Raw genomic sequence first — 24,005 nt, 5'->3', positions numbered from 1 at the left:
TATAACCCCTCTTGACCCACCTTGAAGGAGTGGAGGAATACCTGACTCAAATTTTCACCAATTGGAAACTTTTATCTCAGAGATTTACAAACGAAAAAAGTATCCTTATTATAATGACACCATAAATACCGTTATTTTGTGAAAATCCCTTGCCATACAATGTTAATATACCTGGACTAAGTAACTTAATGAATGGCGGGGACGGACTTACTGAAGGATCATTAAAATATTATATATTTCGTTTTGAAAAAGTACCGAGGAGAAATAATATTTCAAAATTCATTAATGTGTGTGTATAAATATTATATATATATATATGAACATATCTGGTGTCATATGTTTATATATATATATATGTATATAGTTATTATATGTGTATAAATTGTGTGTGTGTGTGTGTGTGTATGTAAATAATATCTGTATTTTTCAGTTAACGTGTAAAAAAGATCACCTAAAAAAAGTTAAATAAAACTTAATTTACAAATAAGGTAAGACCTATATTAAACTAACTATATGAAAAGTAAATTAAAATATAGAAATGCATTCACTAAAAACATTTTATTTAATAAACACATAAAAAAATAGTTAATGTTTCGAGGAAAAAGAAAAAAATAATTATTATGCGTTTTTTCAACCATGTAAAAGTAAGTAATGAAAACACATGAATAAAACGTATTTAAATTAAACCATAAATATGAATCGTATAAAAAAAGTACGTCTAAAAGAAGATCCAGATACACACGCAACATACACACATACATGTAACATTAAACAAATGTCTTCGCAAATACATTATAAAATGTGAAAATAAAATTGGTTAAATTTGAAAAGCTAGAAAATTTCGCTCGTAAAATAAATGTTAATTATGATATAATCCTCTGATATTTCAAGATATTCAGGGTTATCATAAATCATTTTCAAAGGGACCGGTAGTACGTGAGATTCGTTCAAAATATAATTGCTTTTAAAGCAAATGTACCTACATAGATACCTGTGGAAAAAAGAGAGAGCTTATCTCGAGTATATACCTAATATATAATAACTTTTTCGAGTAATATTATTTATAAATATACGCGAGCATATACATACATAGATGCATGAATCTTCATCATTCTTTTCATGCAATACTTATTATTTTTTGTATGCATGAATGATAAATAAAAATATTGAAGAATATATAAAGGAAATATTAAATTATATTAATAGAACATTCGACACATTCTATTAAAATTTTTTTCTAGTTAAAATTGTTTTCTATTTATTTTACTCTATTTGAAATTGCTTTTCTTATCACCTTTATTATTTATTGATAATGCCGAAGTTATAGAAAAAAAAGGAAAAGCAAAGAAAAAATAAAGAAAAGAAAGAAAGAATATAAGACGATAATTATTTTTCATTACTTTTCTTCGTAAAACGCATATTTCTTATATTCGTTTCTTCCACAAAAACACAATTTATTTTAGTAGAAAAAATAAAAACAGTTATTGCGCACTATATTAAAAAAGAAACAATCTTCATTTCGTATGTCGGAACGCTTATATTCGTTCTGTATTCGTAGTAGTCAAAAAAAAAAAGAGAGACAAAGAGAGAGAGAGAGAGAAATAGGAAGAGAGAGAGGACAGATGAAAAGGTGGGGGTTATATCCGTTCAGACCTTTCGGTTTTCTCTTCTTTAATATAGCTCTTCCACTTGCAACGAGTCTGTCCATGAATTGTTTTAAACGCCAGCCACGTTCAACATAGTGTCAGTATAGTCATTCTTCTTCGAAATATTGTATTGTTTAGTAATATGTAAATATTATATTATTTTAAATGACTACTTGGCAATAATATCGAGTGTATAAGTGTTAGTTTATCTATATATATGTATATGTAGATTTTTATTTCTATATACATTTATATACGTATAGACATGTATATATAAATATAAATATATATATTATATTTATAAATATAAGTATATATATTATATTTATATTTATATATACATGTCTATATGTATATATATATATATATATATATATGTCCATAAGTATACATTAAAATTGTATATAAATGTATAATAATATTTTAGTTGGATATTTTTTAAACATCTGTGTACTTATCATGGAGGCTCAATTAAGTGCAAGGTATGATTTATTTTTTATTCTTTTTGACAGTCAAACTTCTGCTTTTCTAACAATAGGATATTTATAACCACTATCATAAAAATAAAATAGAATGTCAGGTAGTCGAAACCTTTCCTTTAAATCTTCGGTTACTTAATGAGGGAAAATCCTTATAAATCCTAGGAAGGAATAATAACAGTTACTTTTCTGAGTGTATTCATAGGAAATCACAATGGAACGTTCCATAAATTTAACATTTCTAATTTTAAGTAGGATATCGTAATTTTACGTGAAAGTAAAAAATTATATTAAGTTATTTCAATATAAATAATTTCTTTGTGAATTTTATTGGAATAATTCATATGTATTGTTTTTTTTTTTTTAGGGAATTTATTGTAATTAAAAACAAAAACAAAAAAAGAAAAAGAAAAAACAGATTTCTTTAATATAAATAATTTATTGTAGAATTTGATAGACCTTCTTCAGGAATGTTTATCATATTTCGAGGCTCCTAAAAATAGTATTATGTTTCGTAACTTCCTTTTGTTGTTAAAAGGTGATACTGTTACATGTTAGTTTTAAATTGGTTTGAAGAGAAAGCTAAGTTTCCCCGATTGGAATGTAACATAAATTATACGAGAAAGGAACATCATACGGAATATCGTTCACATATTTTTCAGCGAAATTAGTATACCGTAATTAAAAAAAAAAAAAGAAAAACATAACAACAATATTTTAAATACAGAATATTCAGCATAACGATCGCCATAATTTTTTAGGCATTTCAAGAAGTATGATAAAAAAATCCTTTGAACAAAAAATGATTAGTGTTCGATCATCAACATATTATAATTATATATATTAAAATAAAAATTATAATTATACATATAATTATTTTCTCTTCGTAGTCAGCTTTATTTTTACGACAATACAATCTTCGATTATGTTCCCAGAATCAGCCGACTTTTACGGTCGAGCACTTCTATGTGCAAGAGATGCAAGCAAGATATACTTTCACGAATGTTATGCACTAAAACGGTAAAGTTTTCTTTAAATAATAAAAATCTTCTAAACAATAGATTGGGTTGGCAACTAAGTGATTGCGGAAAGTGTAAAGTCCATCTATCGACAAAATCCGCAATCACTTAGTTGCCAACCCAATATTATAATCATTTTATTTTATATCAATTATATGAATAGTTATCACACATATATCAAACAAAATTTATATAATTTTTTAGTGTACTAATGTGGACGTAGAATATAATGTAAAACCTTATAATAAAATACCAGGACCAAAATCAGTTCCAATATTAGGTAATACTTGGAGAATGCTGCCACTGATTGGGCAATATGAAATTTCGAATACAGCAAAAATAAGCAAACTATTTTATGAAGAATACGGAAAGATTGTTCGTTTGAGCGATTTGGTAGGTCGACCAGATTTACTTTTTGTTTATGATGCTGATGAAATCGAAAAGATTTATCGTCAAGAAGAACCGACACCTTTTAGACCTTCAATGCCTTGTTTGGTTCATTACAAAAGTGTTATTCGTAAGGATTTCTTTGAAGATATTGGCGGTGTTGTTGGAGTGTAAGTAAGAAAAAAATTAATTATTTGTAATCTCTTATCTTCTTATATGTGAATTTTATCTTATCGAGTAAATATACTCTTAAATTGTTAAAACTAACAATTATTTATTCGAATTAATATACTCTTAAACTGTTGAAACTATAATACTTAAATTATTTTTTTTTTTCGAAAAATTAATAAATCAATTTAATTCAATAAATCAATATGGGACATTAAATCTTAAAATTTCTTGAATAATCTCGTGTTTGAAAAGGAATAATACCCCTTCCTTATTATTCCATACTTAGTTATTAAAATAATTATTACAATTCATATATTTGGCTTTTTTACTATATAAAACAAACTACCATATTTGTTTTGTAAATTTTGTAAAATAAAAACAATGTCAGTTTAATAAAATTAATAATGAAACAACGTTTAAAAATAATAATAATTTAAAAAACAGAACGAAATAACAACAGTATGAAAACAAAATGAGAAAAAATAAAATAATATTAGAAACAATAAAAATAAAAAGAACAAATTCAAAGGGAAACAAGAAATTATTTGTTAAATCAATATTTCTGATACGTTTAAATAATATTAGCTTGGCTACTAAGTACTGTCGGAATTTTCAATATAAAAAATATTAGTAAAATTATATACATATATATACATATATATATATAAAATGTTGTATTATAAAATTATATATTCATATACAGTTACTCACATTAATATTTGGACACTACACTATCTGTACATTTGTTGCTGTGTACAAGGGAGGATAATTGAAATATCACATTGCTTATTCTACGAAAATATGAACTATTTACTGTAGATTAAAAATACATATACACTTTCTTTTTAAAAATTATATTTAATTGTAAAATAAATTTTAAACAAAAAGTATTCACATTTTCACGTCACATTAATATTTGGACACTTTAAGAAAAATAAATATTTTATATATAATATTATGAAAAAATAAAATTTTAATATTCTGTCGCAAATCGTTTTTGTTTGACAACTTCATGCAGTCGTTTAGGCATATTAAAAATAATTTTTTCATATATTCAGGAGAAATAAAATCCTATTCTTTTTTCAGCCTCGTTTTTAACTCATTTTTTTAATTTATCATTGATTTTCTAATTTTGTTTTCTAATTCGTTTCATAAATTTTCGATTAGATTCAAGTCTGGAGATTATGTTGATGGATATAACACTTTTAGTCAATTATATAATAAATATTCTTGTAGTATCCAAACTTTATGCTTTGGATCGTTATCATAGTCAAATTTGAAAGAATTTTGTATACCCATCATAGTTGCACTTTTCTGTACATTTTTTTTCAAAAGATCCAAATATTTATTCTTATCTAAAATATTGTCGATGAACACAAGCTCATTAACTCCAGCATTCGAAGCACATCCCTATACAATCACAAAACCACTTTAAAAGTAGGTTTCAAATGTGTTAATTTCAAAGCTTTACTTATTCTTTGCCACACTATATTTTCTGTCTGAACCAAAAATACAATATTTACTTTCATCAGCAAAAATAATATCTTTCAAATTTTCGGTTTCTAAATGAACTCTTTGGAATTAGCCAATCTTCTTTTCCTATTTATTTTATTGATATACGGTTTTCTTCTTGCTATTCGACCATTATATCCATTGTTTTTCATTACTCTATGCACTGTTTCAGCACTAATTGTCTTCCCACTTTTATTATAAACTTTCGAAGCTGATTGTGGAGCATTATAATACAGATTTTTTTAAATTTTTCGTATTATTTTTCTTCTTTTTCATTCAAAATTCGAAGTCGGCCTTTTTATTGTTTAAATTCGATACAGTCGTCTTCTTTATATCTTTTAATAATATCAACAACTATACTCTTCTTTATTTATTTCATAAGTTTTGACTTTTTCTCTGTGATAAATTACAAGTTGCCTTTTATCAAAACTTGTATTCTTTCCCTTTCGTGATATATTAAGCTTCAGTTGTTTAAATTTCAAAAGACAACTTTATACTGAAATAAAATTACATTCTAACAGTTTGTACACAAAAAAAAAATCTATTTCGCAGTCTGAAGAGTTTCTTGGAATTACTAGATTGCAGAATTTACACTGATGTCCGAATATTAATATGACTACTTTTTGTTTAAAATTTATTTTACAATTAAATATAATTGTTAAAAAGAAAGTGTATATGTATTTTTAATCTACAGTAAATAGTTCATATTTTCGTAGAATAAGCAATGTGATATTTCAATTATCCTCCCTTGTACACAGCAACAAATGTAGAGATAGTGTAGTGTCTGAATATTAATGTGAGTAACTATTATATGTATATATATGTAAATCTTGTAAATAATTCAAACAAAAACACACAAATTATTTGTTAAGTAAATAAATTCTCTTAAATTGTTGAAGTATTATACACCACTAATTGTAAGAGTTACTAAAACATCAAATTATAATAAATCAATATTTATTCAGGCATGGTGAATCATGGAAAAAATTTCGCACGCGCGTTCAGAAACCGGTTCTACAGCCACAAATCGTAAGAAAGTACATAACACCGATTGAAATTGTCACAAGTGATTTCATAAAGAGGTATTATTTGAAATTATTGAGAAATACGTCAATATTTAGAAAATACCATGTCAAAAAAGAGAATTTAATTTTATAAATTTCAAATATATGCGTTTGCAGGATAGAAGACATTCAACAAAAAAATGGAGAATTACCGGGAGACTTTGATAACGAAATACACAAATGGGCATTGGAGTGTAAGTGTTATTTATATACAATATTTGTTTAATATATTATATAATTGTATTTTTTCAAATGATCCTGATATACAAGTACGTTGATATCCAGGTATTGGACTCGTCGCCTTGGACGTACGATTAGGATGTTTAGGTGGATCCCTTATACCAGATTCTGAACCACAAAAGATAATCGATGCCGCTAAATTTGCTTTGAGAAACGTAGCTGTCCTTGAGCTGAAAGCTCCTTTCTGGAGATATATACCAACTCCTCTTTGGACTCGATACGTTCGTAACATGAATTACTTTATTGAGTATGTTAATTTAATTTTAATAAGTTGCTATTACTTTTTTTTGCCCTCTTGTTTATGTATTTTTCTTTTTTCTATAAAGTATGATAATTTTGATTTCAGAATATGTATGAAATACATTGATGCTGCGACTGAAAGACTTAAAAATAAAAAGTCTACAAACGAAGAAGATCTTTCTTTGGTAGAGAGAATTTTAGCCACCGAAACTAATCCTAAAGTAGCTTATATTCTTGCTTTGGATTTAATTTTAGTTGGAATTGATACGGTATGAGAAAAAAAACAAGAAAATAATTGAATGACGTTTTACTTAATCGCATTAAATATGTCTTATTATTTATATATCATTGTGTTATAATTGCTTTAGATATCAATGGCAGTATGTTCAATACTGTATCAACTCGCGACAAGACAGGAAGAACAAGAGAAAGTTTACCAAGAATTACTTAAAATTCTACCTGATCCAAATACTCCTCTCACTACATCACATCTCGATCAAGCAGTCTACACAAAGGCTTTCATTCGAGAAGTTTTCAGGTAAATTACATGCATATGTATTCAATGAAAATAATAATAATAATGTAATAATTGATCTTTACAATTAGTATTTTATATTTTTTAATAAATATCAAACAACTCATGTTGTAGGATGTATTCTACTGTTATCGGCAACGGTAGAACATTACAAAATGATACCACAATATGCGGTTACAAAGTACCGAAAGGAGTAACTATCAATAATGTTTTAATCAATTTAACAATAATAATTATAATATTTTACATTTATAATCATAACTATATATCGTAGGTTCAAGTTGTATTTCCTACAGTCGTAACTGGAAATATGAAAGAATATGTAAATGATGCAGATACATTTAAACCATCGAGATGGCTTAAAGCTACTCTCGATCAAAAGCTTCATCCGTTTGCATCACTACCGTACGGATACGGTGCACGCATGTGCCTTGGTAGAAGATTCGCTGATCTTGAAATGCAAGTTCTCCTTGCAAAAGTAAGTGATTTTGAATTGAAGATAAATTTTATTTACTATTTTTACTAAAAGTAGTGTAAATTTATATTCAGCTTTTATATAAAAAATGAGACGAACTGTTACATGGACCCTATATACATACACACACACACATATATATATATATATAATGTGTATATATATATACATACATATATATGTATATATATGTGTACATGATACGAAATGTCCGTCCATAAATGTCCGAGCAATTATCTTGTGGCTGGATGAAATTATAAGAAAGGTTGATGAAAGAAATTTGCACTGCTCGTGAGTTAATTATAATTAACTCAATATAATTAACTTAAGTGCATGTAAAAAGAATTCTTTTTTTTGTACTCGTAATCTTTCCATGATTTATAAAAATCAACATAATTTTTGTTAAACGTATACTTACATATAATTTCCTTTTTTCTTTGCATATTTATATAGTAGTTATTTGCAAGTTAAATCGTATAAAATATTTAAGTATTGCTTTTTTGTAACAGAATTTGAAAAGCAATCATCAGTCTACATAATATTTTGAAGTTGGTTTCGTCGAATATGAACTGCCAAAATCTTTAATTCGTCAAAACTGCTTGATTTATAAATAATGTATCTGTATAGCATAAAGTATGAATTATAGTACAGTATGAATCTGTTAGTAAATTGTTAAGATGCTGATTATTTGTGAAAGTTTTTTTATTAATAATGAGCAAGAAGATTAACATATGATATTTCATAATGAAGCTTCTATATTCTATGTTTCAGCTTATACGATCATACAAGTTGGAATATCATCATCAACCATTGAAATATAAAGTTACATTCATGTATGCACCAGATGGAGAACTCAGATTTAAATGCATTAAAAGATAATATAATATGTTTAAAATTTATGCAACAATGATGAATATATACAAAAAATTATGGCTACCGTTATAAAGACCGCTATATATATATATATAATTATTATATATATATATATATATATATATATATATATATATAATAATTATTCTATATATTACATAGTTGTATTTTTTTAATTTGTTATAATTATTATAAATAAATATATTATATATTTCTATATATGAAACAAAAATAAAAGCATAAAATAATATTATTAAACGAATCAAACATATCTTTTCCTTCTGAAATTACATTTAATACTGTAACATATTATCAAACAATCAAAATGAATCTTCTACATGACTCTACATTTCGAGACCTCGTTATGTTTAATTAGACCTCATTCGGCGAAGGTTAATCCGTAAAAGTAAAATTTCCAAGCAATAATTGATTGAATTATTGCTTGGAAGTTCTTCAAAAGAACGTATTATGACGTGAAAGAATTAATCTTAATTCGCATTATATATCAGATAAGATAAACAATATTTTCTTTGTCTAGTTTGTAAAATAAACTGTGAGACACTTTATTGAATTGTTGATAGTTCTCAGTAATTAGTATCACGATTTCTCCAATAGGTGGCGAATTAATCGAATGCGTAGAATTCTCAGGAACGTATCTAGAGATATTCAAGAGTGCCATTGTACGTACATATTTCAATTTTAGTAAAGTTTGAAGTTCGTCGAGTCAGTACTTTCTTTCTACTATCTGTGTTAAATGATGTATCCTTCATAACCTCTATTTCTTTACTCTCTCAGAATTTTTTACTTTGACGTTTAACGTGATCAGTGATAATAATGGCAAAACTTATAACATGGAAATATCTTCTTTTATTAGTAATAATAAATTTCGGTATGCAATATTTTTTTACATATAGTATGTATTTTGCAAATGATAATTTTTTAATAAAATTCTTAATTGCAGTTACTGCCAAAAGAATAAAGGATATGATTTATATGTCAATCGATGGAGCTGCTGCTTGTTTTCGAAGACACAATGGAACACATCAGTTTGGTTGTTCTTGTAAGTGTTCTGTTATGTTAAATCCTTACATATTTTATTCCATCTATTTATCATCATAAATATTTACAAAACTAAAATTTTTGAAGAGCGTTCTCTTTAAGATATTTAATATTAGTTACTTTCGTCTGTTGTAGCAAGTAGATCTGGTAGTGTCGGAGTAATACATTTAGTGGAGCATGAAGATGATGTCAGATGGCTAGAAACAAATGCAACTGCAGGTCCATATACCGCAGTTGTACCATTTTCTATGTTTACAAGACAAATCCTTATACGTTTGAAAAATACTAATAACATTAATGGCATTCTATTGGCAAGGAATATTAGTCAAGAGTATCCAGATTCTTATTCGCCTGAAGATACATGTCCAAACAGATATTCAAGTTATAAAAAATGTAATGAGAAATATCCATGGAATCCTTATGGATCATCCATTCTATTGGAAGACTGGCCATTTCCTATGTTCTACATGGAGGTTATAAATTTATACATATATAAACGAATTATAATTATAATTATACTATTATACATATTATATATGATAATAGTAATTTTTTATAATTACAGAATCAAACACTTTTGGAAGCTATAAAGTCTTGTTTTTGGACTCATAATGCTCATGATCTTGAAAATCAAAGTGACCGATCTTTATGTGCATTAGAGATGAAATCTTTTATGTTTGCCGCTATTAACTCTGAATCATGTATAAAACGTAGTGATTTTTATTTAAATATCAATCCAACACTGTTCTGTGATCCACTTGGAGATAGAAATATACATTGGCCATTAGCACCACTAAAAACGGATTCAAATTCTGTAATTATGGTAACAGCTAGAATAGATGCATCTTCTTTGTTTGATGGAATATCTCCTGGAGCTCGAAGTACAGTAACAGGCATGGTTACATTATTAGCTACTGCAGCTTACTTAAAATCTTTAAATCCAGTTGTAAAAGGTAAGTTATTTCTCCCATTATCTTGATATGTAATTATCTAACAAAGAAATATAATTTACATAATTAATTGTTCCAGGAACAAATGTTGTTTTTACTCTTCTTAATGGAGAAGTTTTCGACTATATAGGTTCCAGTCGATTAGTATATGATTTAAAAGAGGGTAACTTCAATGCACTCGGTGGAGTTAATTTAAAACTCAACGACATTGTAAAAGTAATTGAACTTAGTCAACTAGACGAAGGAAATTTATTTTTGCATATTAGCAACAATGATAATGATCAAATAATAAGGCAGTTAACTGAAGATTTACAAGCCCAAGTATTAAATGATAGTGTCCCACCTACATCTGTACAAAGCTTTCTGGAAACAAAACCAAGTCTTACTACAATCGTTATAGCTAATCATCCCAATCACTTTATTAATAAATATTATAACAGCATTTTAGACAATGCCAAAACTCTTCATTTCAATAGGTATTATAAATTATAATAAGATATAGAAGTATATAATTTTATAATAATTCCTTTTTCTTTTATCTTAGATCTATGAGCAGTCTTGCTTCAAATTTAACAAAAGTAGCCGTTACTTTGGCAGAGGTTCTACACAATAACATTTCAGCTTACTATCAAAATCATACTGGAGATATAACTTGGGTTGAAAATCTTATCTCAGAGATGTTATCCTGTTATCTAGAAAGTGCAAAATGTAACTTATTTCATGCAGCATCCTCTCCAGGAACAAAATTAGCAGATCAAGTTTTACCATTATATGTCAGTGTACACAGGGTACCTAATACTGTTACAATTTTAACTGGTCAACTTCTTGCTTTCTTAACCGGTAAAAACATGTCAGATATGAATGAATCTGCATGTTATGATCATCATCTTGCATGGATGGGTGGATATAATTTAACTGGAATATGTATAAATTCGACTGTAAATTACAGTATAGCTTTAAGCCCAGCATTCACCATCAGTGGTATGTACTTTTATTATTATTAATTTATTGAAGTAAATCTAATGATAATATAATAATTATATATTACTCTTTTTAATACAGATTATGATATGAAGTCAGGCATCTTTTCAACATGGACAGAATCAATATGGCAAATGCTAAGCGTAAGAATGTTTTTGAAACCTTCAGCAGCAACAGAACATCTTAGTATGATTCTTGGCAGTATAGTAACCAGTACATCTTTTATCTTAGTGTGGTTTATTAATTCCAAGGCTGATATATTATTTAATTCCAGGTGAAAATATATCTTAACTTAAAAGAAAGAAAAAAGGAAATACGATTTCTAAGATAATAATCACAAAGTTTCATTTTACAGACGAGCCGTAGATTGCTAGGGATACGCTGCGGACCACATATCAATGACCAGGTTGGATCATCGAAGAAATGATGTTCCCGTAACAAGCCTTTAAATATACATGTGTGGTACGCCCTCGGACAATTTTTCTATGTCGGTATCAAAATTTGGGTCTCACCTCACTAGAAAGAAACTATTTCTCTTGAAATATTATAATAAGATAATGTGGAATGTATGATGTGTTTACAGTGAGAGTGCATGTATGATTTAGCGTGAAATGTTTTAAGAAATATTCACTTCTTTAAGCTATAATATTAAATTTAGATTTCCAGAATATTTCAAACAGTCAGGCCGAAGACTATAATTCATGGTAGAATTTTAATCGAAGCGTTCATACTTGAAAAAAGATATTTTTATGAAAATTATTCAACATTTGCCAACAAGTTATAAGTGTCGCTCTTACTTTTATTCTTAGTCAACGAACTACTTTGACGAAAGACACTGTCGTGATATATTATCGTCATATTTATAATGATTAAGCATTTTTGTCATATCCTGCTTACAGATTTTTGTTAATAACTTAAAAACTAAAAATTAATCTATTTACTTAATAGCACTCGGTAACAACGTATTTCTAATTGAATGAATAATGAAGATTTCTAATAAGATATATTTATTGTTTTTTTATTTAATATATTTAATAGTGTATTACTGTGTATGATACTATATATTTTTTATAGTAAGTTCACCAATTACTTTCCTTTATACATTTCGTTTATGTTGTAAATGAAATTTTACATTCTTTATATAGCGAGTGCATAGTTGACGAAAGGTCTGTACAATACCTTCTGTTCATGTAGTACAATTTAAATATTTATAAAACTCAGAATTGAATAGAATAATGTATTTTTTACATAGAAGAAAAAAATTATAAAGACAGTCATTTAAATAGCGTTGTATAAGAACGTGTATACTACATTTTTGGAGTGCCCAAACTGATTTTACTAAACGAAAAATCAAATATTTTGTAGTATAATATTAAAACTAAATAAAAATTAGCAATGACAACACCACTTTAAAAAAATTAGTTGATACCTATATGGCATAAGTTTTCTTATTGATTGTATTTTCTAATTATAATCCAAGAAATGGAATAATATGTACACAGAATGTATAGGGTGAAAAAGTAGACAGACAATTATAAGAACAAAATTTATGCATGATTAATATTATTTCAAGTATATCTTATGCTCATTTTCTTGGCATAAACTGTGAAAGCCAAATGTAAAACACAAAACTTGAGCATAAATTTTCTTAATTGCTACAATATATAGTTTTTAGTTACTACACTAAAATATGTAGCAGGATCTTATATTTGTTTTACAAAATGCTGTATATTAATAGTAACAATATGACCAGTGACTTATCAGTATGATAAAGATGGAAAATTTGTATTGCAAGCGTGATGGCATTTATTATCAATAAACAACTTATTTAACAGGGCCTTGATGTACATGAGAGAGAAGTATTTGTTTTATTTAATTATGCTTTTTAATACGCATTTTAAGTATGTAATACGTGTAGTTTATGTCTTAAAAATTTGGCGGAAGTTAGGAATGGACCAATTATTTCCAATTTTTCTTTATGGATTAACTCCAACCAAATAAAGATAACTGGGTATTCTATCAATGACAATTATTCCTTAAAATTTACGAACAAAATTTTTTTCTTTTATAAAATTTTAATAAAAGATACAATTGTAGTAACATGCTAAAGAACTTGCTTTTTTTAAGTGAATACATTCAAAGTAAAATAACAAATTAATATAATCTCATAATTCAAAGCAACAAAAAGAGTAACAAAATTTCTCTAACATTAACAAATAAAAATGATATTAAAAACCACAACTAAACTTCATATTCATTTCAAAATAAAGAACGTTTCAGATTACAATGTGTTTCTGGTCCATTCCTATCTTACTTAATGTAATTCACACGTAGGACTCGCACATTACATGATAATCAACGTGCAGAGATGTGATGAGGCCTACTTGTTCAGTTCATATGCACATGTAGAAATTTTCTTTTCTACGCACATGTATATCGAGGACGAATTATTTAGATATAATAAAAACATGCCAAGTGCATACAAAATTACTTTATTCATGTGCATATGGACTATTTTTAGTTTTTTTTGTTTTTTTTTTTCGTTTTTTTTTGTTTTTTTTTTTTCATTTAACGCGCACGTTTACGACACACGTTCAACCTCCTCAAAATCATTAAGTTTTTTCCACTTGTTTTTTATAAGTATTTCATAGCTTTTAGTATACAAGTATGAAGTAGGAGGCTGGGCACCGCCCACCGAGTTATCACAGTCGTCTGGTGCCGCAGCACATACGTATACGTGGTTCAGCCTTATAACCTACCTCTTAATCTAACATTATCTGAATTCTAATCATTTAAAAACAGTATAGTTCCGTACCAGGTAGTTTATGTTACATATTAAAGCAATGATTCTCTTAGTCTCTTATGCTGCCAGGAGCATGTATTATTGCTGTCATTTAGAAACAGCGGCCTAACTAGGTAGCATTTGTGCCCTTAAAAATTTGCAAAGAATTTCGATGAAGCTACAAGGGAACAGATGTTTTGAAAATTTAAGCATACATCATTTATCAAATAGTACATGTATTTCTAGTTAAACCACCGTTCATTCATTCATACATCACCTTTACAAATTTCCATTTTTGTAGTTATATTATATTAATTTCTTTTACTACCACACATATGGAGCTATACTGTCAGCTGTCTTCAACTGATAATAGCGTTTTACTGAACTTTAATTGTACAATAATGTCAGCACATCTGTTTTTGCATATCTCAGTTTACAATAATACATTGGACAAAATTTTCAATTGAAGTTAGTCAAAATCTTACATTTAATCTCTTCAAATACACGTTTGTAAATACACTGAAGGATAATTTATAAATTACTAATGGAAGCACTCTGTAAATCTACTATGTACATTAAAGCATAAGGAAGTACTCAAGACTTTAGGTTTATGTAACTTTACTGTGTACAAGTGATAGTTCAATATTATTGTTTTGAGAACTTTGTTTTCTTCTTAGACTCAAACTGACTAGTGTGATTATATGTAAGCTGTGAGATACCTGTGCAAACTTATAAAAGAAGAAACTGAAATATGTACTATACATTGAACTATTCAAATATGATAATCCTAAACAAAAATTCTAAATTTCATTGTAATATCCTTTTTACGAGAGAATTTCATTGTGTTACATATGTTCGCTGGTTTTCTTTCATTTTTATTATTTCTTTTTTTCTTTTTCTTTCTTTTTCTTTAAATTATCCAGGAAGAAAATGTATTTGTAAATGTACAAAGTGATGGACGGAACATCAGAAGAGATTACATGGAATAAGTATAATGTTTCTTGTACATTATGAAAGAAACACCTTCAAAATTTGTAACAAAAATTATTTTAAATATTTCTAATCGACGCAACTCAGTCTGATAGGAATTCTATTGTTTTTATTTTTTTTTCACATAGAATATTTAACTAAATTTCCAACACTCTGTATCCAGTAAATATAAATACCTGTTGTAAAACGTAATGATCATGTGTAGACAGCAAAAGTACAAATACTTATATTCTATAAATGGCATGTGGGTGTCGTCGTTCGCTAGACTTTGTCAATTTAAAAGGAAAGTTCCATTTTTCTTTTAGATAGTAATAATTTTTCTTCAGTTTTGTATCTTAGTAACAGTTTCATATTCATATGTACAGTAATACCGTCTTATAAATTACGGTACTTGCACAGAGACGACACTTAGAGTTTAAAAATATAATCATCATATATTTAAAGTATTATTATATTATCATCGTGTTACTAATAGTTGTATTATTATTAGTATTATTACTATCCTCATCATTTTCGTTATTGTTATTATAATTATTATTGTTAACTTGGAGGGACAGCACTTTGCTATGTCACGACACTGCAGAGCTGAATAAAGATTGTGGAAGTTACCACGCTCCTTGATGGCACAGAAAACAATGATTATAAATCTACAGTTATATATATATATATGTATATATATAAAACTTTTATTAATTATATCTGCACAAGTGAAACAATTGAGTCTGCGGCAAATACAAGACTAGTGGATGTTGTATACAGAAAGAAATTCAACATTTAATTTAATCAATTCGACTGTTTAGTTAAATTTACTAGCTTTCTTTACAAAACTAAGTCATATTAAAATACAGGTGAAAGAAATTAAATATTGGTTACTCTTTCAGACACTGTCCTTCTTTTATTATTTTCTCATTATCACATGTAGATTAGAAAAACATGATAAAATTTAAGTTATTGTAACTTTACAAAGAATATACCTTTTTAGAAAGCAATTTCTTTTGTATAAAAATATAAAAACGCTAGTATATTATGGCATGTTTCGCATCTCCGAAGATATTCTTAGTGAAATTAGATGATTGTAATTGAAATTACAGTAAATAACAAAATTATATGATATATACAGATTTTAATATCATTATTATATGTACCATTTCTATTGTCTGCATTTCTCCTTTTGGTGTAAATTAAACAGTGCAGATACTTTTAAATAACATTTTTATTGGTAGTAGACTAAAGAAAGTTTTCATGATAAATTGTAAAAAAATATTGAACTGTGGAAGTACTAATTATATTTTCTGTAGATACGATAGTGTCATAACTCGAACGACTCTAGTAATAAACATCGGTAATCCATAAAAGTGCTAAGAATAATTTAATTCTTATTACTAATTTACCAAACTGAAGATATATCATCGGTAAATAAATTTTATATCTTTTCTCGTAAACGCAATCGTATCTCTAATTAAGTTACATATCGAAGACCTTGATTTCTTTCCAGTACTTAGGGAACATAGATTTTCGTATTTCTTTTTGAAATATTATCTTTTGGGTAATGAGTGGAGATTAATTAGAGACGAGAATTTTGTTTTAATATAAAGGAAGCCAGACCAGAAACATCGCTAGATAAGAGAGCGTGATAACCTCTACTCATGTACCCTTGGTTGCCGCGAGAATGATTACGTATTTAACAGTTAAAGCGAAATCTATCCTCGAATACCTTAATACTGTAATAAGCAACTGGATTTGAAGGTACCTTAAAGAGGTTGACGTTTCAGTGATCGACAGAGGTCAGTGAAGATCATCTTCATCGCTATCGTTACCGTCTTTTGATCTATCGGCACCTCCTTCACCATCGCTAGAACCCGAATCACTTCCCGATTCTTCGGATTGCCAGCCAGCTTGTTGCTGTTGAATTTGTTGTTGCTGAACCGCATGCTTGGACACCTTATGACGTTTTCCTACACGAGATACCGCTTCAGCACCAGCACCATCGAGCATAGGTTGTAAGATTCGTCTGCGCGCATTTATAAACCAGTTATTAACTTGAAGCAATGTTAGATTTGTCTGACTCGCGATTTGTCGCTTCTCATCTTCCGTAGGGTAAGGATGCTGCAAGAAAAGTTTGTTGTTATAATATCTTCTTACCGTTATCATATCATTGCTATATCAAATAATTATAAAACTATTAACTTACAACTATATGTGCAAAGAGCCATGTTCGCATGATACTAGTCGCTTGTTTAGGTAGAACACCACGCTTCTGTCTGCCCTTTTTAACATTTCCATGATTACTACCGTGAATACTACCATGATTTGAGGTAACAGTACCAGTGCCACATTCTTCTTCATCTTCGCTTGGAGCTGGAGAAGGGGATCCTGCAACAGTAATATCTAAAAACGATTGATTGTTGCGACATATAGAAAATGAATTAAGGATCTTATAATAATAAATATATTAACAATATTGTGCCCAATTTTTATTTGATATCAGTTATCAGTATGAAAAAATCCTTCATATTTAATTCGAAGGTATTAACTTATTAGAATCTTTAACAACCGAGTATTAAAAAACTCAAAATATGTAATAATGTCTAACCAAAATACTTTTCATCATTAGCATCTCCAACATCCACATATTCGGTTTCCCGTTCTTGTAATGCTAGAAGACCCCAGTATCCAACTTCTTCTAAATATATTCTGTCAGCAGTATTTACATAGTCGATATCATCTATAAACGTGAATTTATAACTTGTTTTTCTCAACAATTTAGGACTTCTTTGGAAACTAACTATTACATATTATGATCCTTAATACATAAACTATAAATAAAAAGACCTCAATAAATAATTTAATCTGGGCAAAAATCATAAAGATGAAATACAATTTTATTTATTCGTGATATATTAGAAAACATAAAAATGAATTCCTTCACTAACCTTGACCAAGATACATATCATTAACAGGAGTGCAAGGATGAGCGCCAATCTGAGAAAGTGGTGTACTTCCATGTACTGTAGAGGGTGATACTGGTTCATCATGATCCTGGCTGTTAGATCTGACAGAACATTGATTGGTAGACGTCGATCGAACCGAGGAAGGTCTATCGTTCCCAACATCCTCTTGTACGGCCACTTGATTTGCACCAACGTTTTCCAATAGCAGATCCCCTCTGCTTACTCTGAATCCGTTAGTTCCCGACTCAACATCATTGCCTGTAGATGACAGCACCTGGCAAATATATGTCGCAACTAGCCGTCAGAGAGCAGGGCGGGGTTCTATTATATTTTAAGGAATGTACGAGTATTATTTAATATTTAATGCTAAATAATACGTAGAATATACGTATTTAGATAGAAACTAGTTTTTACATGAATTATAAATTTTATTTTCTTTTTTTTAATTAATAAATTGTATTTAGAAATTATTTCTTTAAATCTACGAGAAGTAGAACATACTTTATTAATACTCGTACACCCCTGATTGTAAGGATATCTACTAAGGTAAGGGAACAGGCCAGGGTGCCCTGAGCATAGTGAAAACATCTAACCTGCAATGGACTGCTGCCATTGCTGCCACTGGACGGACCCATGTCGTGTCCATGGTGACTGTAGTCGCTGCGTAACAAATTTTCGCTCTGCATCTTGCCTTTCAGGCACGTTATGTATCTGTTGCAGAAGTCTTTGCACAACTCCTGTACCTTTTCCAATTCCAGGAGATGAATTCGCAGCACTTGTATCGCCTTGATCATCTACAATCGCGTATATGTGAAAACAAAAGAAATTCGTTAATCAGTCGCTCTTTTATTTCAATAGCGAATATATCGAGATATATAAAAGTCGTTAAATGTCTTTTGTTATTTTTGTTTCTTTTTTTCCTTTTAAACTTACCAAACCATCAATTTCTGGGTCATTGATTAGGAAAGGTTTTCGATCTCTTTCTTGATGTTGAACAAAAGCTTGTATGTCCATGTTGAAACTCTCGGACGTCGAGTTGTCCGAACTCTGAGTCGCTTGTTCGCATCTTTCAAAAAGTAACGCGAGAAGTGGGAATAGGGGATGCTTATATACAGCCCTCTTGTCTGCTTCAAATTGGGCCTGGTCCTGATGAGTCGTATAATCGGCAACCCCACTCGCAGGGTCCTGATCATAACCAGGAGTCACCATCGCTAGCGCCACGGCGGTGCTACCCTCTTGCATTCTATCATTCCTTCCTAATACTCTCCATCCTTGTTTTGATCCACTCAAATATAATTTGTAGCGAGTTTATTTCGTGTCAGAGACAATCTCACATGCTAGAAAAGAAAAAAAAAAATATTTAATAATATATAAATCATTGTTTTTCCTTTACAATAATATAAATTAAATAATATATATATATATATATATATATATATAATAATTATTATTTTATTTAACGAAAAATAATAATGTTAATATAATAAATATTATGTTAAGAAAATATGAGAAAATATATCAATAAGATAGAATATTCATGTTGTATGTATTAAACTTCTTAATACACATTTAATCAGTCTAAGTAAGGGGAGAAAGGAAAATTGAAGGAGGATCGTTAATTTGAGTGCGACATGAACTCGCACGATCCTTCGTGCAAAAGTAGAAGAAGCGGCTGGTGGTAGAAAAGGTGGTTGGAGGTGAAGAAGGTAGGTGGAGAAGAAGTGGTAGAATAGTAGATAGAAAGACAAGTGTACGTGTATGTGCGTGAGAAAGAGAGAAAGAAAGAGAGCGAGAGGGGGAGGGAGGGAGAGAGAGAGAGAGAGAGAGAGAGAGAGAGAGAGAGAGAGAGAGGGCGTCGTGGTACGAAGAACCGAACGATGCGGCACTGCATTTAAATGTCATCATTAGACGGCTTCAGCACCATCAGTACCACTGCCACCAACACCCAGGGCTCCGAAGGCTTTCATTCCGAACGTCCCTTTTGAATTTTCCTGAAATTCCCTCAACCCCATTGTAGACAACGTTTCGGCATGAATAAATAAAGTACTGCGGCATCGATAACGCTGGACCTCTAAAGGCAAGAGCCAAAAAGACGCTCACAAAAATATCTCAATCCTTTCAACTTTGCAGATTGGATATTGGAATTCTGATTGAGTTAAAATATCCTTTTGAACGAACGATGCTCTTCTTTTTTTCAATCTATTATCTGTTATTTATAAATATTGCACATATTTTAATAATATTTATTAAAATTATTATATTACTATATTATATTACTATATTATATTACTATATATGTATATACATATATATATATATATATATATATATATATATATGTATATACATATATATATTATCGTATCATTATGTCATAATTTATATAATGTATAATCTGCGTTTTGTGTATTTTGTAACGCTTTTATCATCATTAAATAATCCATTATCAAGTAACTAAAAGTTCAAGGAAATCCGTTAAACATTATCGTATCGTTAATGAATTCTTTGTGATTTTGATTGAAAGAAAGAAAAAGATATAGGAGGGAGGAATTGACATCGTCTTCGCGAAAATGCTTTTTTTAAGTTCTTTGCACGTGATATGGAGAAGAAAGAGGTGGAGGAGAAGGAAAGCAGCTACCGAAGTGCCAATCTAATTTGCTTAGCGTGGGAACTTTCATTTACATTTCAAAGTGCATACCAGTCGTAGGACAATTAAAAAACAATTTCGTGAGATATTAAAAAATGAGAGAAAAAGGATGAGAAAAGAAAAATGAAAAAAAAAAAATTAAGAAAAAAAAGAAGAAAAGAAGAAGAACAGAAGAAAAGATGTGAGATGTGGCGTAGTATCGTCAAAAAAAAAAAAAAAAAAAAAAAAAAAAAAAAAAGAGAAAAAAGAAAATGAAAAGAAAAGATTCGCATCTGTGATTGGGAATAGGAGAAGGGACACGCGGTGGTGAGGTGTCGAAAGCGCAGGATAGAAGGAGGACGGGGGACGCGCCATTACTTGCAAGTGGCGCTTCTTTCTTCCCCCTACCCCCGCCTCTTTCCTATAACTCTCATGAGACCACACGATTCTTTCCGTTAAAGCACCAATATTTATCGTCCCCGCTGTCGCCACGCTGTGGTTTTCATTTAAAAATATTATCGCTGACGGTGAAAACGTAAGGGCACGGATTGTTTCCACGTGACTTTTATGAAATTTATATCGTCCGCCATTTTCTATCCTCTCTCTCTATATCTATCTTTTTTTTTTGTCATTCTTCGAAATGCAGTAAACCATTTTTTTCTTTCCGTTTTTCTTTTTTTTTCTCTTTTCTCAACAGATGATAACAGTCAAATTTCCCTTATTTCTTCTTTTAAAACTTCGTTGCATTATATTGCAATTTGAATTTTTCAAATGTCCGAAGTATTTTAATGCAACTGTTATGCACAACTAAGAAACAAGGCAAAATCTCACGGTATCCTGTGTTGTTTTAACGAGCGGAAAAAAGAAAACGAAGGAGAAAAATAAAAAGAAAGAAGTATTTTTTATCGACCTTTGGTACATCAAAACGTTTTTTAATTTCGTATTATTTCTTCTATTAACTTTCGAACACTACATTTAATTTTACTTTCGATGAAGAATAAATATTACAAATAAATGTAGATAGTGATTTATAAATAGAAATCATTTTATAAAATGTCAGCTTTACTTTTTGACTGGAGACAAGAAAAAAAAAAAAAAAAAAAAAAAAGAGGAAGAAAAAGAAGATACTGGTAGTCACACAAGTGGTTCGCCAGACCGCTTGGCGTCTTCTTTTTCTTATTTTGTCACGTTTCTTTCGAGTAAGTACACATTCGTAGACGTTTAAATAAAACGAAACAAACAAAGTTTTGGATAATGTCAATTTGTACGCTTTAATGTTTTATTCGTTTTATTTATACAAATAAAATAACAAAAATCATATGAATAAGAAATAAATAAAAAGTTATTATATAATAAAATACTATTGGAAATTATTATTATCGTAATATTTACGATAATGAAAAATACACTAGATTAACCACTTTAATCACGTAAGAAAATGCAATGTGGATTATAATCTCTTTTTATCCACGTTTAAATCCTCTTGATTTAAGATTATGATTTCATTTTAATATTAATCGTGCTCCTTCATGATCAGAAATTTTTTGATCTTTCATGATGCTTTATTTGTTTTCTTTTCTTTTTTTTTCAATGCGAACAGAGAACAAAAAAAGAAGCGCGAAATTCAAAAACGGCCAAGACAAAATGAACAACACGAACTTCTACATCCTGGATTATGGCGCGTAAAGTTTACCATTTTGATTACCTACACTAAATTACTAGAAATCAGAACGAATGGTTCTCTTTTTCTTTTTTATATATATTATACATTCACTTATTTGCACGTAAATCAAAATATTTCAAGTCAGATCAGAAGAAAAGAAGAACTTCTTACTACATCTCACTTTCCCTTCCACTCTACTTCACGTGCACCGTAGCAAGCGAAACAGATGGATGGCGTTTTAGTCAAGGACGACGTTGTGAAATCTTATAGAGTCCAATCATAGTTCCTGTTATTGAAATCAAAATCACTGAATAAATTAACTTTTCATCAAAATATATACATATATAAATATAATAATATAAACTTTTTGTAATAATACCATATGTATATATATCATTAACATTTAATATCTGTTATATACGTTGAAAAAATAGATGATATTAATATCACCTATGATTTCAATACAATATAATAAAAATAAAAATAGAAATAAAATTTTATTTAAAAAAAAAAAAAAAAAAAAAAAAAAAAAAATAAATAAATAAATAAATAAATAAAAAAAAAATAAAAGAATAATAAAAATAAGATAAAGAAAAAGAAATGCAAAGTGTCAACAAAATGGCTGTTAATGTCCATTAAATACTACTGTAAAATACGAATTAATTTATCTTTATACACATCCATGAAAATGCTTTTAAGCGAACACGTGCTTTCAATGTACCCCAAACCCTTCTTCCTGTTCTTCCTTCACGTTTTTTTTTTTTGAACGCACGATGTCTGACTGACTATATTGCCAACGGAAACGCAATGCGGGAAAAACACAAACGTTGCGGCGCGTTTCACCAACTGGTTGTTTACTATCGTTTAAATACTATACACAACACACATATACACACACAAAGAGGCACACGAGAGTAAATGTTATAACACGCCCCACGTTCGACTAACGAGCACTACCTATCTCTCTCTTTCACCCTTATGTTTTACCTAACACCCCTTCCCCTTCACCCTTTGATCCCCACTCTTTCATGACATACGACGCGCGACGACGTCTGTCAGTCCGCGTATTTTCGATAAATAGCAAATTCAAAGCATGAAAGATTCACCATGAAATTTATTACTTTTTTTCACTAATCCACAATCTCTTGTCGCTGATCATTTTCTTTTTCCTTTCTTTTCATTCTTTATTTTTTCATTTGTCTTCTTATCAGAGAATGATAATTTTTATGAAAAAAGAGGGCGTAACAAAAACTATGGGGGCTATCGCTACGCTGCTGCCGCCACTGTCTGCGAATGACCAGGACCGTATAAGCTAGAGAACCGATCGGGTCCGAAAAAAAAAACAAACAAAAAGAAACAAAA

The 24,005-nt window shown here is 29.0% G+C and overlaps 3 protein-coding genes across 11 annotated transcripts in view; 2 read left to right on the top strand and 1 right to left on the bottom strand.

The window, feature by feature from the left end:
- The first annotated feature begins 1,660 nt into the window (after window positions 1-1,660).
- LOC124947508 (probable cytochrome P450 301a1, mitochondrial) lies at window positions 1,661-8,715 on the top strand. Of its 3 annotated transcripts, XR_007100428.1 has the most exons (13): window positions 1,661-1,845; window positions 2,074-2,128; window positions 3,061-3,145; window positions 3,349-3,701; window positions 6,180-6,296; window positions 6,396-6,472; window positions 6,564-6,765; window positions 6,865-7,027; window positions 7,127-7,296; window positions 7,408-7,486; window positions 7,568-7,771; window positions 7,843-8,059; window positions 8,540-8,673. XR_007100428.1 is itself a non-coding variant. In XM_047489760.1 (12 exons), exons 2-12 carry the CDS (start codon window positions 2,106-2,108, stop codon window positions 8,645-8,647), a joined length of 1,581 nt encoding a protein of 526 aa, XP_047345716.1. In that variant the 5' UTR covers window positions 1,663-1,845; window positions 2,074-2,105; the 3' UTR covers window positions 8,648-8,715. The 3 variants fall into 3 exon arrangements, 2 of the variants coding, with proteins under 2 accessions (XP_047345716.1, XP_047345717.1); XM_047489760.1 differs by lacking the exon at window positions 7,843-8,059 and having other exon boundaries at window positions 1,663-1,845; window positions 8,540-8,715; XM_047489761.1 differs by lacking the exon at window positions 7,843-8,059 and having other exon boundaries at window positions 1,690-1,743; window positions 8,540-8,715.
- A 613-nt stretch (window positions 8,716-9,328) lies between these two features.
- Window positions 9,329-13,468, top strand: LOC124947507 (nicastrin). The gene is made up of 8 exons (XM_047489759.1): window positions 9,329-9,530; window positions 9,603-9,701; window positions 9,836-10,173; window positions 10,266-10,653; window positions 10,730-11,126; window positions 11,195-11,631; window positions 11,713-11,905; window positions 11,987-13,468. The coding sequence occupies exons 1-8, from the start codon at window positions 9,476-9,478 to the stop codon at window positions 12,003-12,005; spliced, it is 1,926 nt and encodes a 641-aa protein (XP_047345715.1). The 5' UTR covers window positions 9,329-9,475; the 3' UTR covers window positions 12,006-13,468.
- Window positions 13,469-14,134: 666 nt separating this feature from the next.
- LOC124947509 (homeobox protein PKNOX2-like) overlaps window positions 14,135-24,005 on the bottom strand; it is a 12,535-nt gene continuing 2,664 nt past the window's right edge. For 3 of the 7 annotated variants that reach the window (XM_047489765.1, XM_047489763.1, XM_047489764.1), the window contains exons 2-7: window positions 19,288-19,691; window positions 18,948-19,148; window positions 18,337-18,628; window positions 17,997-18,128; window positions 17,595-17,791; window positions 14,135-17,509 (exon numbers count right to left, since the gene is read on the bottom strand). In XM_047489765.1, coding sequence (XP_047345721.1) covers window positions 17,189-17,509; window positions 17,595-17,791; window positions 17,997-18,128; window positions 18,337-18,628; window positions 18,948-19,148; window positions 19,288-19,596 — 1,452 coding nt within the window. In that variant the 5' untranslated portion in view covers window positions 19,597-19,691 and the 3' untranslated portion in view covers window positions 14,135-17,188. Of the gene's footprint in view, window positions 17,510-17,594; window positions 17,792-17,996; window positions 18,129-18,336; window positions 18,629-18,947; window positions 19,149-19,287; window positions 19,692-23,353 lie in introns of all 7 variants that reach the window. The other 4 variants (XM_047489766.1, XM_047489767.1, XM_047489769.1 and 1 more) reach the window with 4 other exon arrangements.

The sequence above is a fragment of the Vespa velutina genome, chromosome 3 (genome assembly GCF_912470025.1).
Source record: "Vespa velutina chromosome 3, iVesVel2.1, whole genome shotgun sequence".
Taxonomy (NCBI): Eukaryota; Metazoa; Arthropoda; class Insecta; order Hymenoptera; family Vespidae; genus Vespa; species Vespa velutina.
Note: the sequence above shows the minus strand (reverse complement) of the source record. Positions and strands in the feature narration are given on the sequence as shown.